This window comes from Mangifera indica, chromosome 1 (genome assembly GCF_011075055.1).
Source record: "Mangifera indica cultivar Alphonso chromosome 1, CATAS_Mindica_2.1, whole genome shotgun sequence".
NCBI classification, from domain to species: Eukaryota; Viridiplantae; Streptophyta; class Magnoliopsida; order Sapindales; family Anacardiaceae; genus Mangifera; species Mangifera indica.
Genome location: NC_058137.1, coordinates 27,134,907 through 27,155,220, shown reverse-complemented (window position 1 = coordinate 27,155,220; position 20,314 = coordinate 27,134,907). Strand labels below are relative to the sequence as shown.

The 20,314-nt window shown below is 32.9% G+C and overlaps 4 protein-coding genes across 6 annotated transcripts; 1 reads left to right on the top strand and 3 right to left on the bottom strand.

Annotated features, from left to right (window-relative positions):
- Window positions 1–190: 190 nt before the first annotated feature.
- On the bottom strand, window positions 191–3,208 carry LOC123192884. Its single transcript, XM_044605583.1, has 3 exons — window positions 2,955–3,208; window positions 2,669–2,883; window positions 191–531 (listed from the first exon to the last, which is right to left on the bottom strand). Exons 1-3 carry the CDS (start codon window positions 3,048–3,050, stop codon window positions 327–329), a joined length of 516 nt encoding a protein of 171 aa, XP_044461518.1. The 5' UTR covers window positions 3,051–3,208; the 3' UTR covers window positions 191–326.
- Window positions 3,209–6,681: 3,473 nt separating this feature from the next.
- On the top strand, window positions 6,682–9,432 carry LOC123215469. The gene is made up of 2 exons (XM_044635580.1): window positions 6,682–7,995; window positions 8,528–9,432. Exons 1-2 carry the CDS (start codon window positions 7,344–7,346, stop codon window positions 9,157–9,159), a joined length of 1,284 nt encoding a protein of 427 aa, XP_044491515.1. The 5' UTR covers window positions 6,682–7,343; the 3' UTR covers window positions 9,160–9,432.
- Window positions 9,433–10,887: 1,455 nt separating this feature from the next.
- Window positions 10,888–13,207, bottom strand: LOC123215722 (putative anthocyanidin reductase). The gene is made up of 6 exons (XM_044635935.1): window positions 12,938–13,207; window positions 12,244–12,411; window positions 11,931–12,148; window positions 11,685–11,844; window positions 11,277–11,487; window positions 10,888–11,187 (listed from the first exon to the last, which is right to left on the bottom strand). The coding sequence occupies exons 1-6, from the start codon at window positions 13,083–13,085 to the stop codon at window positions 11,025–11,027; spliced, it is 1,068 nt and encodes a 355-aa protein (XP_044491870.1). The 5' UTR covers window positions 13,086–13,207; the 3' UTR covers window positions 10,888–11,024.
- Window positions 13,208–14,927: 1,720 nt separating this feature from the next.
- LOC123213067 (calcium/calmodulin-regulated receptor-like kinase 1) lies at window positions 14,928–19,247 on the bottom strand. 3 transcript variants are annotated; one of them, XM_044632430.1, is made up of 8 exons: window positions 18,931–19,247; window positions 17,829–18,190; window positions 17,430–17,583; window positions 17,130–17,256; window positions 16,449–16,534; window positions 16,264–16,335; window positions 15,773–16,004; window positions 14,928–15,509 (listed from the first exon to the last, which is right to left on the bottom strand). In XM_044632430.1, exons 2-8 carry the CDS (start codon window positions 18,140–18,142, stop codon window positions 15,421–15,423), a joined length of 1,074 nt encoding a protein of 357 aa, XP_044488365.1. In that variant the 5' UTR covers window positions 18,143–18,190; window positions 18,931–19,247; the 3' UTR covers window positions 14,928–15,420. The 3 variants fall into 3 exon arrangements, with proteins under 3 accessions (XP_044488365.1, XP_044488346.1, XP_044488355.1); XM_044632411.1 differs by having other exon boundaries at window positions 15,801–16,004; window positions 18,931–19,242; XM_044632420.1 differs by lacking the exon at window positions 18,931–19,247 and adding an exon at window positions 18,654–18,815 and having other exon boundaries at window positions 15,801–16,004.
- Between the last annotated feature and the right edge of the window lie 1,067 nt (window positions 19,248–20,314).

Below are 20,314 nucleotides of genomic sequence, written 5' to 3'. Positions count from 1 at the left end.
ATTAACTCGAGAATAACATAATGCTAATTAATGAGCAATATTATATTTTCGAGATGAAACTTTAAAATTTCCATTTTGGGTTAGTTAGTGTTTTTATTTTAATAATAATATATTAATTAATTATCGATCGATTTTTATTAATGTTATAAAAAACAACGCATCATTTTAAATGAAAATTTTGATGTATATATATGCATAGTTAAAGTGTAAATTTGTTTTTTCTCTTAAATTAATTAATACAAAACTACTAATTAAAATTAAATACATTATTATCTCAAAATCGATTTAACTTGTAAAGAACATTGGTTCTTCATAAGAGGAAGATGTTAAGGATAAACATTATTAGTGGCTTCATGTCCAATGGTGACAGGTGCAGACACATATTGTGCAATGCAGCAGAGGCCATGAGCAAAGCATAAAACACCACCAATCAACAAAAAATGGCTATGGGTTATCCCACATGACCCCTCTGATTTTGAGTTCGCTAACATGCCAATCACCAACATAGGGAATCCAATGGCCACCACAATCCTGAAATATAAACATTTGTTCGTTACATAGTATAAATCAGCGGTATCAACACGATGATGATATTATCGATCATCGAGAATTATTAAACTGATTTTAATATATCATATTAAAATATAAATAATATTATATGTAATTAATTTTTAAGTATTTAATTGAATATTTAAATAGTGTTATTATGTGTTCAATTATACGATAACATATCATATATAATTTCCTAATTAGGGACCCAAAACTGAAATCTAATACAAAATTTTTTTTTTTTTTTTTATGCATGAATTAGAGTTACAACAAATTGACATGTGAATAAATTAGCAAGGGATTAAAAAATCTACGGATATTAGGCCTCTTGGGTCGGGTAAAAGTCCCTAGGCCCAAATGTGTTGGACCATATTTGACTTGATTCAATCATTCACATCGAAATGATCCAATTTACAAGGCCCAAATCCCATCCAATCCAATCCGTCACGCTTACGATTAAATTAGGCCAGATAGTGTGCCGCCCAAGGTTTTATCAAATAACATTTTCCACCCTCTGAGTTTCGTTAAACCAAACTCTCACCCGTCATCCACTTCTATTAGTGAATTTATTTGGTTTTTTTGAAAATTTCTTTTTAACCTTTTTATTGAAATTGCAAAACAACCATTAACACTAGGTATAAATATCAAATGATTAATACATCTTTACTAATTAAAGAAAATTTATTACTTACACTCAAGAGAAAAATCAAAACTTTAATTTTAAAATTTTACATTTTGGTCATTTCTTTAGAGATGTAATTGTTATTTTTAAATCTACCGATGAACATATTGAAATTTTAAAATTGTAAAAATACCCCAAACTTTTTTCAAAATTTCAAAAATCCCCTAAATTTTTTAACACCTCTCACATTTTCAAAAAATGTAATTCACCCCAAGACCTTTGAAAAGAGAAAATAGAAAAAATAAAGGTAAAAATAAAAAATATAGACAAAAAAGAGAAAAAATATAAAAATTTATACAAAATAACCTTTTTACCTTTTTAATTTAATGTAATTCATTGATAAAATTATATGATAAATGAGGATTTAATTTTTTGAAATATAAAATATGGGAATTTGTTATTCCACATGAGAAATGACAGTTAAGTCATTAATGATAGATTTCAGTCATACAATCTAAAGATTTGGTAATGATGGATGTATATATATGCCAGACAATATATTAATTGCATTCCATTATTAGAATGAGTATGAAACACATTTAGTAATGTGATGGCTTATTTCAAGAAATTGACAAAAAAAAAAAAAAGGGTAGATTGGAAGACTTGGGTTTGATGCTTTGTCAATGAACTTTTATGAATGTTGCATATATTGTCCTTTTTTTTTTTTTTTGTCAATTTCTTGAAATAAGCCATCACATTACTAAATGTGTTTCATACTCATTCTAATAATGGAATGCAATTAATATCAAGCTTGTAAAAACTTTAAACAGACTCCACTTACCATTAATTCTAAAAACAATAATACGTCCAATTTTGGTTATCAAATTGAGTATATATTATATGTGAATTAAAAATTTTAAATTAATGATAGAGTAACATCAATTATATTATGATATATTAGAGATGATAATTTAGGTTTAACTTTAAGGGTTTCGACCGTAATAAGAGTTTCTCGATAAAAACGAAGAAAATGATAGGGATAAAGATGTAAAAAATCTCGTAATATATGAACATGTGTCCCCTTCTTGCCCTATCCTTATTTTTTTATATTAATATATTTACTTAAAATACTATCATATCTTTATAATTTTAGATTATTTATGTTTTTTAAATTTATTTAGATTTTTATTGTGCATATTAAAGTGGTTAATATATTATATTTGTAATATATGAAATAGTGGGTCGATTTTAATTTTATTTAATATATTTATATTGTATTTAGAGAATATAAATAACAGATTTTCTTTTATAGAAATAGAAAATAAATTTTTCCCCTCAGAGTTAGAGAGGTGATGGGGAGAAGATGGGGATTGGGATCCTCTTCCTGCCCTTCCTCGTTGTCATCTCTATAATATATTATTTAAATATTTAATTGAATATTTAAAGCTAGGTGTATATTATAACACTGCTACAACTTACAAGGAACGATAAACCTACCATGAAAGGATGAGACAAGCGAACCATAGTCGCAGGTTGAAAGCGGATCTTTCAAGCTCCTCCGAGAAGCACATGCACATGCAACCCCACAGCAAATTAACAGCAATGTGTGCGATAGCTTGCAGCGTTGCTGCAACCAACCCAGACTTAAATGCTTCATGGCTCGGCCCTTTACAAGCAGAACTTGAAGAACCCCTCAGCCTCGTATGAGTTACCTGTTCATTGAATCAAACCAGAATGATTCATAAACTTCATGCTTTCGACATAAAGAATCTGTAATCTGTACCTTGTTTGAGTTGATTTCTGCTTTGATCCCAAAAGTACCAGCAACAACATCCACTGAAACTATCAGAAGACAAATAAGAGCTCCAGCTTTTGCCATCTTTCAAATTTTTTTTTTTTTTAAAGTAACAAAATGGGTGAAGAACCAGGTTCCAACTGCTTAATTTATAGATGATTTTTGTTTTCAGTTGGGATGAGAGAGAAGCTTAAATGTTCCGTATGCATTTATTTAGCACAATGGGGAATTTCTTTTTACTTATAAAGCGAATTGATATGTGAAAAAGAAGTGTCACCTTATTTTGTTTTTTGCATTTCGACTTCTGCTGACTCTCCCTGTTTGTTTTTGCTTGGATTTTAACGAGCTTTCTCCTCAGTATATAGATTCTTGGGGGGGATACTGTTACTGCAAAGAATTAAAATGCTATGATGAGAATTATATTGTCGTATGTTTTGAGTATACCAGAAATATAGCCTCTCATCATAATACAGTCTACCATGGCAAATAATACAAAATCAATAAAACTGTGTATTTACTTTAAATACACAAATTAGTTTAATTTTATATGTATTATCATATGATTTGATGTGTATATATTTCACAGAAACGTAAAATCAAAGTAGGTGATAAAGTAGCTAGAAGACATGGAAATAAAGGTATCATTTCAAAAATTTTGCCTAGACAGGATATGCCTTATTTGCAAGATGGAGTAACTGTTGATATGGTCTTCAACCCATTAGGAGTACCTTCGCAAATGAATGTAGGATAGATATTTGAATGCTCGCTCGAGTTAGCGGGGGGTCTGCTAAATAGACATTATCGAATAGCACCTTTTTATGAGAGATATGAACAAGCGGCTTCGAGAAAACTCATGTTTTCGGAATTATATGAAGCTAGTAAGCAAACAGCAAATCTATGGGTATTTGAACCCAAGTATCTAGGAAAAAACATAATATTTGATGGACGAACGAGAGATTAAAGATAAAGTAATATCTAATCATATAATGATATATATAAGTATGTATATATTTATATATCTAAAATAAATACACATAATATTACTCGTACAAAATAACATTATCATAGATACTACAATTAGACTAATCACCAAATGTAAGATGATAATAATAATAATAATAATAACAACATTAACCAACAACCCCCTGAAAAAACAAAGTCAAGGTGGTAACATCGAAACCAATTTGAGTTTGGACACTTGAACAGAAATTGGCCTGATAAATGGTATTTAGATTAGTGAAGATATCAACAATCCAAGCATTTGTGGGAATTAAGGGAGGACAAGTGATTGCGAGCTAAGCGAGAATCTATCTTAATATGAATGGTTTGCGTATTCAAAACATTATGAATAATCTGAATGACACTTTTTTATCTCACTTTTATTCATCTACTATTTATAAAAAAAGTAAAGTATTTTGTTTTATATCAATTTAATATTAAAAACAAGAGTTTTTTTTTTAAATTTAATATAAATTTGATGTAAATAAGTTATTTTTATAACTAAATTAACTACAAAATAACCAAAAAAAAAAACCATAAAACAACTTATAATTAACAAAGTAAAATTCATCGTTATATAAAGAAATCTTAAAATTTTAATTTCAAATCTTCAAATAAAATAACAAATAATATGATGAAATATTATTTACTTAGATTAAGATGAGTTTGAAGTATGATTTTTTTTAAATGAAAATATAAATAAAAATAAGTTTGAGATGTTAGGGTTTTAAAATGAGGGACGAGGGTAAAACAGATGTTAAGTTGAGGTCTTCATTATAGTTATAACATGATTAAGAAAATTTTAAATTAATTAATTTGCCTAAATTGAATCCTACTTATAATCAAATTTAAAATTTAAAGTGTAGTTTAAATTAAATTAACACAATAAGCTGAATTTATAATTAAAATTTGAATTTATAGTAAAAGGCCCTTGGAGGGCCCATCCAAGCTCGCAGTGTCGTCCCTGTGTGAGGCCCAAGTCAATGAAATGATGAGCATTTGAAAATCATTAAAGGGGTATTGGATTGTTTTCTTCAAAATGGGTTCTTTTATATTTACAACATACTTTCCGTCATCTAAACATTTTTATTATTTTATATACTAAAATATTTATGATTTTATATAAAATATAATTTATTATTATTTAATATTATAATTTCATATCATTATACTATTAAATATATTATAATTTTTTGTTATTATATTATTTAATATTATTATAATATAATTAAAGTATTAATTGTTAAAGCTGGAATTGAGTTGATCATGATTTAGAAATGAATAATAAAAACATATGAATAATAGGTTAGCATTAACGCCAATGCCAAGACTTGGCATTAACACCAAAAAAGAAAAACACGAAAAATAGGTTGACATTAATGTCAAGGCTTGACATTAACGTCAACTCATTCTTCATATTTTTTAAAGGCCAAACGACTATTTTCCATCCAAGGTTTGATGTTTTCTCAAATGTCCTCCCTTTAACTATGAAAATACTAAACACTCACCTATGAGTAGTTAAAATTAACGGTGGTAAGGGTAAAATCGTCATTTTCTCTATAATATTAAAAAATAAACTAAAATATAATCTATTTTTGTCCCCCTAAACTTTGAAAACTAAAATTTTCTCCTAGGCTAAGTTTAAAAAATGGCAGTTTCACCCTAGAGTTTGGTTTTGAAATCTCCGGCGACCTCTCCGGCCCCATTACTGATGGTCTCTCCCTCCCGAAGCATCCTCTCTTTTCGGTGATCTCTTTCCTCTCATTTGGAGGCCCGATCGACGTCGGAGATGCCTTGGGAGATGAAGAACTTCTTCGGGAAGACGAACCCAGACGAAGACGAAGCCGTCATCTTCATTTGGGAAGACGACCATCTAGAAGTTATAATGTTTGTTATTGAGTGTATATATAAATAAGTAAATGCCTCTTTTTCGCCAACTTTTGTGCTCTCAAAGTTGCATAGAGATGAGTGTTCAAAGCTCATAATGAGCTCTTCTTTTTTTGACTCTGGATTTCATTACTGTTGCTGTCCCATAATCCACTGAATCAAAACTCTCTGTATTCATACCACAAATTTGAAGGATGCAGCAATTTGAATCCTTCAATCTAGGTATTGAGGCATGGAGGTATATTCACAGCAATTCAAAACCATGACATTTAATGTAATTTTTCATTTTTGCTTTCTGGGAAGTTGAAAGGAGCATCTTCAAAGAGATATTCAGGTGTCACTATTGAACAAGCACGTAATGTTCACTCAAGAAAATGTGGTTCAATCTCCAGAACTGTCTGTGAGCTCTGGTAATAATATTTATCTTTCATCTTTATGATTTTAACGGTGGAGTTTGTGAGGATGAACTCATTTCTTTTCTTGCCAGCGGTGCTTAATTATATTACCAATCAATGCCTCTGGTTTTGTTCTTATATTATTCACGGGAGAATTCAGTGGGCACCCATTTCTTGATTACATTATTGCCTTGGTTAAGATGAGATTAAGAAACATGTTAATATGGGCACATTCATTAATTAATCTCTGTTAACTAAAGCCATTAACTATCTCTTCTTCTTCTTCCATATTTTACCCAAACTTAACTGTTACCAACTTTCAAATTACCACACAGCATATTCTAAATAAGAAAAACAAAATGAACCCAATCTTTTTAATTTGATTTTTAATCGAAATATGTTTTTTAACTTTTAATCAGAAAGTATTGTACTGCAACAAACAAAATCTGCTTCTGTTTTTAGTTTAAGAAACATGGTTTGGATTTTTTTTAACAAAATTGTTTCAGGCAATAGTTTGATATAAAATCTTCAAAACGAGCAACACAAGTGAAGTTCTATGGAAATTTCAATTGAAATGATATAGAAAAATTAAAAAGTCTCTTTCTTAGTAGCTTTCACAATGTGTTTTCATGCTTCGTAACTTACATTTATTGGAGCCACTGAGCATTGTTCTTTTAGATTTGTTGTCATGTTCCCGAGAGCCAAAAATTCTCCATTTCATATTTAATTTTTTCCCTTTATAATGGGCTCTCTTCTTGGTTTTTGGCTTTGACTTAATTTGTCTCTTTCTCTTTTTCTCCGTTCTCTTCCATGGCACCCATTTTTTTAGTAAAAGCTCCTAAATGTTACATGTGTTGATAATTAGATAAGTCTTATTTTGGATTGCTTACAAGAGCATAGTACTTGTAAGTGTTGGTTTGTTTCAGAAAATCAGAAGGAGGTTGCAGCGAAGATATATTCAGTCTCAAGTATTCAGCTTTCATGGTGAAAAAAGTGATGAAAATGGAAATTGAAAGTGGGTTGCTTTTGAGAAATTAAAATGAAAGAGAGTTACTGTGAAGAGTTGTGAAGTATTTTAGAGTTGGGAATAGCAAATATGCCAACAGCGTGGTTCTCTTTGAAAAAATCTTTGCATTGCAAATCAGAGCCATCAGAAGTTCATGACCCAAAATCCAGGAAGCATTTGAGTACAATCTTGACAAGAAAAGCAGGGAGGTCAGGTTGTTCAAGGTCTATAGCAAATCTTAAAGATGTTATTCATGGAAGCAAGAGACATTTAGAGAAGCCACCAAGTTGCAGCCCAAGATCCATAGGGAGCAGTGAGTTTCTCAACCCATTAACTCATGAAGTTATACTAAGTAACTCAAGGTGTGAGCTGAAGATTACTGGGTTTGGTGGGTTCCAAGAAGGGGTTGGCGGCGGCGGTGGCGGCAATGGCGGTGGATCAACTTTTGTGGGTACTTTAAGGCCTGGTACACCAGGACCTGGAGGGCACTCAACTATGCATTATTTTAATCCTTCTTTTATGACCACATCAACTCCCCCAAGAAAGACTCGTTTTCTTTTGTCAGATAAAAAAGCGTCTGGATTTGGGGGTTCTAATGTTCATCATGGTGCTGTTCATTCAAGCAATAGAGTTTCTCTTGAGATTGATTCCAATGGATGTTCCACAGTGACTTGCCATAAATGTGGAGAGCACTTCACCAAATGGGAAGCTGCTGAAGCACATCATCTGTCCAAGCATGCTGGTGGCAAACTTTTGCTAGCAATTTCAAGTTTTTTAGTTTATCTTGTTCTCATTAGTAGCTTTGGCTAAAGCATCTGTGTGTGTGTCTGTGTTTTTGCATCCATTGTTCTCCTATCCTGGTTTTATTAAAATCACCCACGTCTCTGACCACAGAATTTGGGAAGAACTTTTACTAAACACAGATTCCTGCTTGTGCACTTTTGCTTTTGGGTAAAAAGATCACTTATTTCTCCTAGAATGTAGATTCTCCTGCAAATTCTTTTCAGAAAATGCAAAGCTTTCTGGTTCTTTCTCTTTGACTGCATGTTTATCACTTAAAGCCAGAAGAACTAAAGTATAACTTATCAAAAGAATAAAATCCTAACTTTTCGCTGATTTTCAAGATGCAAGCTTCTGCAGATTGGATTCAATAATTTCCTATATGTCTTGACTTGCTTTTATCTTTGGAATCTTTTTTTTTTTTTTTTTAAACCAGGGATAGAAAATTTTAGTATCTTTTTTCTTTAACAGCTAATTTTACTCTCTTTTGACAGTTACGGAACTTGTCGAAGGAGATTCATCAAGGAAAATTGTTGAAATCATATGCCAGACAAGCTGGTTAAAGTCTGAGAACCATTGTGGTAGGATAGAAAGAGTCTTGAAAGTTCATAGCATGCAAAAAACTCTTGCTCAATTTGAGGAGTATAGAGAAATGGTAAAGATTAAAGCTAGCAAACTCCCCAAGAAACACCCTCGATGCATTGCTGATGGAAATGAGCTCTTGAGGTTTTATGGTACAACTGTGGCATGCTCTCTTGGCCTGAATGGTTGCTCAAGTCTATGCATATCAGAAAAATGTTGTGTCTGTCGTATTATTAGACATGGTTTCTCAGTCAAGAAGGAACTCAAAGGTGGAATAGGTGTATTCACAACATCTACAAGTGGAAGAGCTTATGAATCTATTGAAATTATTGACAAAGATCCGTCAATAAGGAAAGCTCTGATGGTATGCAGAGTCATTGCTGGGAGGGTTCATAGACCATTGGAGAATATACAAGAAATGGCTGGCCAAACTGGGTTTGATTCATTGGCTGGGAAAGTTGGTCTCTACTCAAATATTGAGGAGCTCTATCTGCTCAATCCTAGAGCTCTCCTTCCTTGCTTTGTGGTAATCTGCAAAACCTGATGAAAGTTAAAATAACTGCTTACATGCAGTTATCAAATTATGTGAATGCTTTCAGTTTTTGCTTCTTGGTACAGTGGTTTTTTTCTTTTTTCTTCCTTTTTTTTTCTCTTTCTGGAAGGAGTTTCACTTTTCTTTCTAGGTTCTTATCACTTGCCAACATATCTGATTTGTGCCACTCAATGTCAATTGTTTCTGCCTATTCATAACGCTTAGCCCAACTAACACTACTTGTATTTGTTCCTTTTCATTCAAGGCTTGTGTTGTTGATGCAAACTGATTCAGTTATACTCCATTTATGTGCTTTAGTCTTGCATTTTATGCAGTAAAAACTTCACATAATGACAGATATAGGATTTGGGCACAGATAGTGGGTGGTAGACAAGAACAAAAAACTTGTTTATAGATGCTACTTTATTAGGCTTCATAGATCTTACAGATAGGGTGAAAGAATGATTATATTAATTCTAAATCATGATTAGATTCCAATTAACTTTCACAAAACTAAACAATCAAGAGTACAAGACTCTTCCAATAGTGTTAGTGTTAACACAATTAATGTCCAATAGCCATATTCGGTTAAAAAAAGGCAGGTAGTCCTGTGTTGAGGGTGATGAATCAAACAAAGATTAGGCCAAACAAGAGGACAAAAATCTAGTATGTTCATTACCTTGAAATTAAAGAAAGGTAACTTTAATTGGTCCCTTTACAAGTCTTTTTCATCATCTATCTGGATTAGTAACCCTGGGATAATTATTTCATTTTCTAAACTGCAATCTGTACTGTACAGCTAGCTCTTAATGCTCTTCAGGCACATGTGCCTCATAAATGTGTACTAATACTTCTCTGAATTACGAATTCAAAAATTGAATGGAGATTTCAGTATTTCAATTGTAGCCTTTAATATTTGGACGGGATTGTTTGGAAGCAGATGGAGATATTTACAGCAATTGGCCTGACCCCTTGATTTTGACTCTTCACTCCGGGGGGCTGCCACTTGCCCTGCAAAACTTCAGATTATGTTTACCTTCTGAGTCATTAGGAGCACACTTATGTCTGAACTATTTTCTCCAGAATTGAATTAGAAGTTGGAGAAAGTATTGCAGAAAAGAGGGTAAAAATTGGATTAAGAGAATAAAGAGATTATAAACATGATTATATGGTAGCATGTTTTGTTGAATAGACCAGCTGGATAAACTAGAACTATCTTAGTTACCCTTCTGTACAAGGCATATGTGAATAAACACAGTAAGCACTAAGCTTTTGGTGCACTTTTAATTGTTATCATCATCTGAAAAGGAATGTTGATTGAAATAAAGAGTAGGATCTAGCATACTAATATTGGACAAAAAGAATCCATTAAAGCTCATTCTTTTGTTGAGACAGTATATAGCATTTGGTTAAAAGCTGCATAGGTTGATTATAACCTTTGCAATTACCTCATTCCCCCAACTTCTTTCTTAGTTCTTGCTAGACCCTGTAGCTCTGCAGAATAAAGTAAATATTTAGCTTCTTAAGGCTCCATAGTCCCCCCAAGTTATATCTCGCTCCATTTAATTGTTCAACTTTAGATTACATAACTAATTAATGTGTTTTGAAGATAAACAACTACCTTAGATTTGTTGATTCCTATAGGACATTGAAGATAGATAATTTGACGCCGCAATTGACGCCTTAAACTGGATCAAAAAACTGAAGGTCAAGTTTCGGTTCTGTCAGCCGTTAGGTCCCTTCTTCAAAATATTAATGACATTAATGAATTTTGAGATCTTGAATGGTGAGAAAACATATACCAAACACAAAGTATATTTATGTTTGAATTTTCTCTCATTAACTCCTCTTACATATAACAGAATCAATAGTAGCACCTAACATTGCTTTATAATGGGAGAAAGAAAGCCGCAATCCATGCAATAGTCTATTGTTTGACAAATTATATCTTCTATGCCATGCTTGTAAGTAAAACCCAAACTTTTTAACTTCTCCGAAGAAATCTCAGAAGGTACTGCACTGTGATTCTCCCCATTAAATCTGGGAACATAGTGAAAAATCAACTCTTGGATCGCATAATTCCTATATAAATCTTTGTTTATGCATTTAATTAAATGACAGAAACTTACTTTTGCAAATTTGAGGAAGGGTACACTCGGTTTAGATGCTTGACCAGTTCAGACATTAGACAACTCTTAGCGCAACACATGTATCGACCTTCTGCTCTAGCATTGCCCATCAGAAAAATGTGTGCATTGCATATGTCTTCAATGTGAACTAAAGCAACTGATCCCATTCTGGTATTGACAGCAGACAGTATTGAAATGAACTTGGAATCACCTGTAGATGTAGCCAAGTTTACTAGTTATTATGTTTTCATCACATGTGTATGATACTTGCATTTGTTTGCTACCAGGCACATGCAGCATCAACTTTGTCTGATGCAATATAAGCAGAATCATTCAGTCACCTCTTTTATTTTGTGAACTATTCAACAAAATTTTTTATTGAAGAGTTACCGAATGTAGAAATTTAACCTGTTATAGGTGACAAGAGGACGCGAATGCTTGATGGAACACTTGAAGTCAGAAATGGTCCGGCAACAGTAGTTGTAATTACAGAAACAAGATCAATGTTATTTTCCTTTGCGAATTCGAATGCTGCTTGCTCTGTCAATAGCTTGGAGAGTACATACACCTGAGACGGTGAACTGTGCTTTAATTAACAAAAAGATTGAATAGTTTAATATGGACAAAATGTTAAGAGACAAGTGAAAGTTTTACCCATCCACTGGCTTTTGTACTCCAAACTTGATCAATGGGCGTCTGACATGATTCATCAACCACTGACCTCCATGTTCCTTCACTGTCTTTGGCAGTAATTGTACTAATGGAGGATGTTAAAACAACCCTTTTCACTGATTCATAATTCAAGCAAGCTTTGAGGAGGTTTAATTTCCCTCTGATCGCAGGGTCAATAATATTTGATTGAACGTAAGTTTCTTCAAGCTCAAAAAAGAAGAAAATCGGTGTTAAAATACTCTTTCTATACTGCATTAATGAACTAATTTAAGCAGGATATACACATATACAGTACCGATGTTGTGTTTTTCAGGGATATCAAATTCCATTGAAGCTGCCACATGAAATACACCATCACAGCCTTTAACAGCATCGTTAAAGCTCCCTTCTACTTGAAGATCAGCTTCAAACAATCTTAGTCGGTCACAGCCGGTCCATAGTGACAGAAAGTGCGGAATCTTTGCTGCAAATTTAGTAACAGTTCAGGTAAATTAGATTGATCACAGAAATGACATGGGGCCCTACTTGTTTCTTCACAGCACAATAATGCTAAAAGATTTGTCCAAGGAAACTGAACTACAAAATTTTCTGCTGAATCCCTATAACTAGTCTGGCCATGAATGTTAGTGAATTTTCTTAAAGATTTTATATTCTTAAAAATTTCTCGATCAAAAAGCTTGTTTCCAAATAATTTTTTATCTATTTTGCACAATTCCACCTTGAAAGGGTGAAATAAAAAACTTTGGTATGTTATACAGAAAAGCAACCCTGTAGCATCTTTTTTTCCAGAAAGAAAGAAACACTGATATTAGCCAATATACTGAATTGAAATGAGGATTTTTAAGTCACCAAGTTAACAAATTCATTAATCCTTTAATTGTTAGTCAGCTATTGGAGAAAAAATTCCTACATTTTCTTTTACTTTGGATCCCCTCCAAAATACATATATGTAGACTGATGTTTATTCAGAAACTAAGTAAAGAATTAACCTGGATCTCGGACTGTGGCATGAACTATGCAGCCTTTTTCAAGAAGGGATTCGACCAACCAGGACCCAATATAACCAGTGGCTCCGGTGACACAATAAGTCTTAGCTCCCTCTCTTTTGCACTCCACCATGTTAACTACATCCTCCATCTTCTGCAACTCTTGGCAGCTGTTTAACAACAGCCCAATTTTTACTATCCTCAATCACTGTGTAACATCACGAGCTCCTTTTTCCAACAGGAATATAATTATTTTTTCCTTCTTTATTATGCATTACAAGTTTACAACTATTATCTGTTAGCAAGTCATAAAAAAATTACATAATGAGCGGACGGCCTTTCTTATCGTTTCTGCATAAAATATTGCAGCGTGATAGACGTAGAACAAAAGACAAACAAGCGGACTGCATGCAGGCCAGACTACACGAAGAAGAAAAGACAAACATGCGGACTGCATGCAGGCCAGACTACACGAAGAAGAAAAGACAAACATGAAATTTGCCGTCTCTACGTGATTGGTGGATTGCAGATGACACCTATTCAATTCTGTTTTGATTTCTTCGGTAGAACTAGAAATTTCTGAAGTATTAGCATCAGATGAGTGAAGCAGTTTTTAAGTTGTTTTACAGGTTGATGGCAGAAAATCGGTGATAATTCAACCTTAAGTTTTTATACGTACAGACTACCAAAGGGGCTATGGATACACAAATTGAGGGCAACTGATACAATTAGGTCTAAGCCCACCTATGACAAGTTAATCTGACCTGATTACTACAACTATTAATAAACAATTAGATAGTTAAGATGACAATTGAACTTGTATTTGTATTGTCCAAAAACTGCCTCCCCTTGAAAGGGGAATGCATATTTTAAGAGAAGTTTTTTTTTTCTTCTTCAAAAAACCAAAATATACATCCCCTCTATACAGGTAGTACAGGAATGCAAATAGGGTCATGGAAATTGACTCAAATCAAACCCTCAAAATGTATTCGAATCGACAACATGAACAAAATTAGGAATTCAGACTCACTTTCTTATTTTACAAAATTATAAGAGTAGACAAAATATTGATATGTTTGTTTAATATTGTCTTACAGATACATTATTTACAGTCTGATTTAATCTCTCGTAATGGTGCAACCATAGATGTTTGTTTTTAACCTTGAAACAGTCAGTCTTTGTATCTTCAAAACCCTAAATCAAAACAAGTAAACAAGGAGAGTGATTGAAGAGAGTTTGTATTACTACAAAGAGTTTAGCTACAAAAGCTTTACACTAGCTTTGCGAGTTCGTGTTTCAAACTATGTAGAAATGACCCTATTCCTATGTCAGGTCCATAAGATGTGGCTGCAAAATGCCCCCTCCTCAAGTTGTGGCTGCAACTGGATCCTTAGTTACCAAGTGCAAAATGTTGCTCAAATTACTTGGAAAAATCTTAGCAATGGTGTGGAATACTAGTAGAGACAATAGGCTTCTAGAACTTTCTAGACCCTTTCAACATTATTAAGTTTTTAGAACTTTCTATTATCTTTTATCACCTTTGTTTCCTTCTAGAGCTCTGTAAATCCTCACGAATATCTCAAAACCTTCTAACAACTTTTTGAAACACCTCGGCCAATCTATGAATTATGGGAAAATACTTGATGAGAGTAGGAAATGGGGCAAAACTTAGGAAGGGACGATCGAAACATCAGGAAATATTGGGATTTTATTAGTGAATGGCCAAGTTTTTTCTTCACATTTTTTAAGGTCCTTGCTCAAATTTGAAACTGCCTGAAGAATAAAATTAGTTGGTCTGGCGGAGTCATTCTGCTTCAACAAACCAAGCTTGAATTGAAAAAGGCTTAGTTCATCAAACTCGAATTCAACTTGTGATCGACGCCTATGTTGCCGCATGAGAACTCGAGTTGCCACATCAGTCCCATTCCCTTGTTTGTTTACTTACAATTCCAAACTTAAGAGGAAGTGCGAGAGGATGTGAAATTTCTTCCCCTGTTTCAATGTGATCTGTCTTATAATTAATAGTTACCAAATCACGATATATACAAAATGTAATTCCCTTTCTGCCCTTCGGACCGGACCTATACATATTTAACAAAATTACAAACAGCGATTCTCTCTCCTAGCACTATCAGAAATCAAAACTACTTGGGTGTCCTAGCTCCTCTAAGCTGCAATTATATCACAAAGCAAGAACCAAAATTAAGGATTTTAATGAACAAATAAATGAAAACTCCATAGTCTAAACATCAGGTGTTTCAGCTGCACTATCAATGGACTCTTCTCGCCGGTGTTCAGGGATTGGAGTCTTTGTTCCTTGTTCGAGATCAACAGACAAGTCATCTGTGGTGGCAGAATGAGACTTTCTGTGATGCCTCCTACTGTGCCTCATTTTAAGGACTTTCGACAGCACTTGTACAATGTCTCTCATGGATGCCCGTTTTCTTGGGTTACGGTTGACACATCTATAAGCAAGAGCAGCCACTTCATTGAGCTCTTGCACATCGAAATTCCCATCCAAACGAGAATCTCCAATTTCCTCCCATCCTGTTTTCCCCTCGGTGTCCATTGCAGCCTGATCAGCAAATGACAGATATATTAGCTTGAGAAAGAATTATCAAGCATATGACTGGGAAACACATGCACTTAATCAAAAACAAGGTACAATGAGAAATCATGAAAGCTATCCATTATAACCATCGCCACATTTCCATTCACTGTATTATCAGAGTTAGACTTGTATTAACTAAGAATAATTTTGGTTTTGATGAATCTATTTTTTGCATAAATAAAACATTTCTCTTCAGCTGACTTTACTATCAGTTTGTTAAATTCTACCTGAGAGAAACAGAGAAAGATATCTTACAAGCTCAACATATTCAATGAGACCTTGTAAAGGGTTTCTGCCAGCTATAAGTTCAAAGAGCAACACTCCGAAACTATAAACATCGCTTTTCTTGGTGAACTTCCTCGTAGATACATACTCAGGGTCAAGATATCCAAATGTTCCCCTTATATTGGCCGCATGTTTATCTACCATCTCTTCTCTTGAAAGCCCAAAATCAGCTACCTGGTTGAAGCAGACTAATAAGTTCCAATGGATTAAAAGTAAGCCACTATAGAATTTCACTATATAATCCGAAAACAGAAATTCAGGGAAAGGATTCTGATCCTTTTACACATAACTATATTATTTGATTGAATCTTCTGGATAAAGAAATGCAATGAAATATTCAGACCACAGTGTGATATGGCAAGTTAGATCTTAATATTATTGTGTATTCCTCTCAAAAACATATATTAATTAACAATCAACATATGAAGCATACCCTGGCTCTCATGGAATGATCCAACAGAATATTGGAAGATTTAATGTCCCTATGTATAACTGGAGGAACTGCCTGAAATAAATATATGAATTTAGTTGGGGAGAGAGCCACTAAGCATAAAACGGTGTGTAAACAGAAAACACATTCACAAATACATAGGTTAGTCCAAATCAGAAAAAGCTTACTCCATCATGTAGATATTCCAATCCCCTTGCTACATCTAAGGCAATATAAACCCTCATATCCCAGCTTAATGGTTCATGATTTTCACCTGCGTGGAGAAGAAAACAAAGTTCTTTTCACAAGGTTTATGCATATGAACTTAATTTTAAAATGCAACAACAGCCACCAGAACAACCTATAATAATTCCATTGTAAGGAGAATGAAACAGCCAGAAAATTAGAGAACAAGTTAATACTAAAACTAGCTCATGGTTGTTTAATTCTTTCCCCCAGTGCTTGCCATTAATACAAACTATCATAAACAGTTTTTTCAAAGCTTGTAAATATCAAATTGGGTAGTTGTTCAGAGATTAGAGATTACAGTAAGAGAAAAAAAAGCAGCAAAAATATGGTTTGGATGAATGACAGTAACCTATCAAACAGGGGAATTATATATAAAAATAGAAGAGATGAAAAGTCTAACTGTGAATGGATGTGTCAGTTACTGAATCCTTAATCGTGCCAGAGGTCTACAACTGATTCATTTTAAAAGATCATCATGCCAATAGTTGACAGTGACAATCAACATAGAACATTTTTTTAATTCCCTAGGATTGCATAAGATATCTAGAGAACAACTGCTCTCAGAAAATAAACTGATCATCCTATCAAACTTCAGCTGAAAAAGTTGATAGCCATCATACTGTACAAATGAGAAGCCAAGCTGCCTTTACTCATGTAGACATATATAAGAATGTGCTGGCCCTTTTCTGCACAATATCCAACTAAATTCACCAGGTTTCTATGATGCAACCTTCCTAATAACATGACCTGAAAACGGTTATAAAGGCAAAATGTTAAAATTAACAAACAGAGTAAATGAGTGTAATAACATATACATTCCAAGACACAAAACAATGTTCATAGAATATTACTAGGCTAAATTTGTAGAAGTGCATTTATTAATTATTATAAGTCTATATTAACCATTCACCAATCACTACCTCTGTCTGGAATTCCCTCTCTCCTTGTTTAGAATTAGTTGCAAGCACTTTAACAGCAACAGTCTCACTGGTTGACATCTGAGCTTTGTAGACAGGACCAAAAGCACCTTGCCCTATTAATGTCGTAAAATTGTATGTTGCCTTTTGCAAATCCCTGCATTCATATAACAAGGACAGAGTTAACTGATAGAAAGGAAAAGAAGATGGAGTCTCTCAAATTAACAAAACCTGCTAATAGAATGAAAGATGTTATAAGATTTATGGCAACTTTCAGTCCAACCAGACTGTCTTGCATTTCAAAGAAGAAAGATTTACGGTTACTCATTACTTCCTTAACTGTACTATCTTCACATGCAAGTTAAAAACAAAAGAATGCAGCAGCTTATAAGGAAACCATACTTAAAAGAATACACGGGAATCCCAGACGCTGACACCACATTGCTCCTCTTAAACCCTTCAAGCCACATGGATTTGCCATTCTGTCCAGACTTCACAGGTGACTCTGGAGCAATGGTTGAGTCTGATAATATACTACAACAATCAGTACCATTTGTACGGATAGGAATATTGGCTGCCCTACGGGAACTAATATTCCCCGTCTGGGTTCGTTTCCTATGGTACCTAATGCAAAACAGTGCAGAAATAGCCAAAACCACTCCTATCACCACTCCTATAGAGATCCCAACTATCAATCCAGTTGACTCTCCTTTCATTTTGTGCCTTTAAAATTCTCTATACAAGCCTCCAATCCATTTACAGAGCTGCAACATAGACATCAGTCAAAATATGCTTAATGAATCATATAAATTTTTGAGCTGATACTAGAAGGTCAAATTTAGAACTTTAAATCAAGCTCGATCATGTAATAGATAAAACAAAGTCAAATTTAGAACCTCTAGAAGAAATTTTAAGCATGATTCAAGTCAAATTTGAGATAAACTAATCAAATTCACATCAAACTAACAAACAATTTAGACTTCAAGGAAATCTCAATCATCGATCATTACAATATAAATATACCAAAATCTTGTAAATTAAAATCACTTGATCAGATTTCCGTTAATCAAAAGCTGACTAAAATCAGATATTCATACAATGAAAATTCTCTGCCTTCATATTAAGCATAATGAGCTACGTCAAATCATGATAAAGAAATAGATCTGTTCTATGAAGGCGAAAACAAGAGGAAGAAAATTAAAAAGGGATTTGAATTAAAAAAATTACACAAACTAAAAGAAGAACAAATTTTCGTTGACTTGATAAAAACTTTCCTCTTGCTTTTTCTCTTCTTTTCTGTTTCTAAGCTTTCTTAGCAACCAAAAAGAGCGTGAAAGAGAAAACAAAGCAGAAACTAAACGAACTCGAGTTCTCAGATCAAGGTATGAAAACAAGAGAAACTATTTGAAGCAACAAAAACAGGTCTCACAACACTTAAAAGAAAAAAAAAAATGAAAACGCAACGTGTTGATCAAACCAACACTTTAACTTTAAAGTCAAGTACCTGTTAACTGCCTAAACAGTTGCATGCAATCTCGAAGCAAAAACACTAAAAACTTCTGTAAAATGCCTCCGCGAGATTCAAAACAGGAAACAGCAACTGAAAAACTGGAATCTGAAAACAAAAGAGAGAAAAACCGATACGATCTGCTTCGACGAAACAGAGAAAACAATGTTTGGACAGAAAAAACAAACAAATTGAAGTATTGTTTTTGTTTGTTTTTTGTATTAATTTATTTAAATGCAAAAACTAAATCGCGCCTCAATCACGTCGTTGGCCTTGGATTTGGAGAAGGTGAATTTCCAGTTTCCGAACATAGCCTTGACATTTGTGAAATGACGAATATATACTTGGAGAATTTTTGTTGGAAGATCTTCCTGGTTTTGCTTGGGTGTGCCAGGGGACCAAAAGTGATGAAACAACTGGACACGTGGGGGCCTGCAGGGCCAACTACAATTTTGATGGTTGTAATTATGATTGGACAAGGATTTTGCCTTTATAAGAATAATTAACTTTAATCCAGATTATCAATAAATTATGTCACACAAATCATACAACATGTTTATCTATCAATTGAAATCACATGACGTATTATTAAATGCATGATTATGTTTGACTCAATTTTTTTCCTTAGCCAATTAAAATCCAGGATGATATAATTGAATTTAATTATAAAATCAATCACATCATATTTTATATTTGTCATATAAAATAATATGATTTGACATGACAACAATAAGACATATAAATAATTAATTTTAAAATATTATTCAACGCATATGATGTCTTAGGTCGAGTATGATTAAAGTAAACAACGTAAATATTAGAGTAATGAAATAGGGAAATTCACTATTTTACCCCCTCTTTTAAGTAAAAATACTTATTTTTTCTATTTCTAATAAAAATGTTCACTTTTCATATTTTTAAATAAAAATATCTTAAATATTTTTTAAAATATCAAAACTGTTATTCACTACTTTTATATAAACTTCTCACTTATATACATTTCTCATATCATTCAAACACTTATTCTCATTTTCATTTTAAGTCAACATTTGATATTACGGGTTTATTTGAAAAAATTTGTATTTATGAATTCGAGTTAAAAAATTAATTCGTAAGAAAAAAATATTTATACGAATCTTAACTCAAAACTTAATTTTATTTGTTAAATCTAGTTCGTATTTTATGTAAACGGGAAATTTGAATATTTGACAATAATTTAGGAATAAAATAAAATATTAAAAAAATACGAGAACATTTTGATATAAAATAAAGTATGAAGGTTTTAAATGAAATGTTAGGAATAGATAAATACATTTAAATATATGACAACATATAAGAGTATGGAATAAAATATTAGATAATTATAGGGGGTTAAATGAAA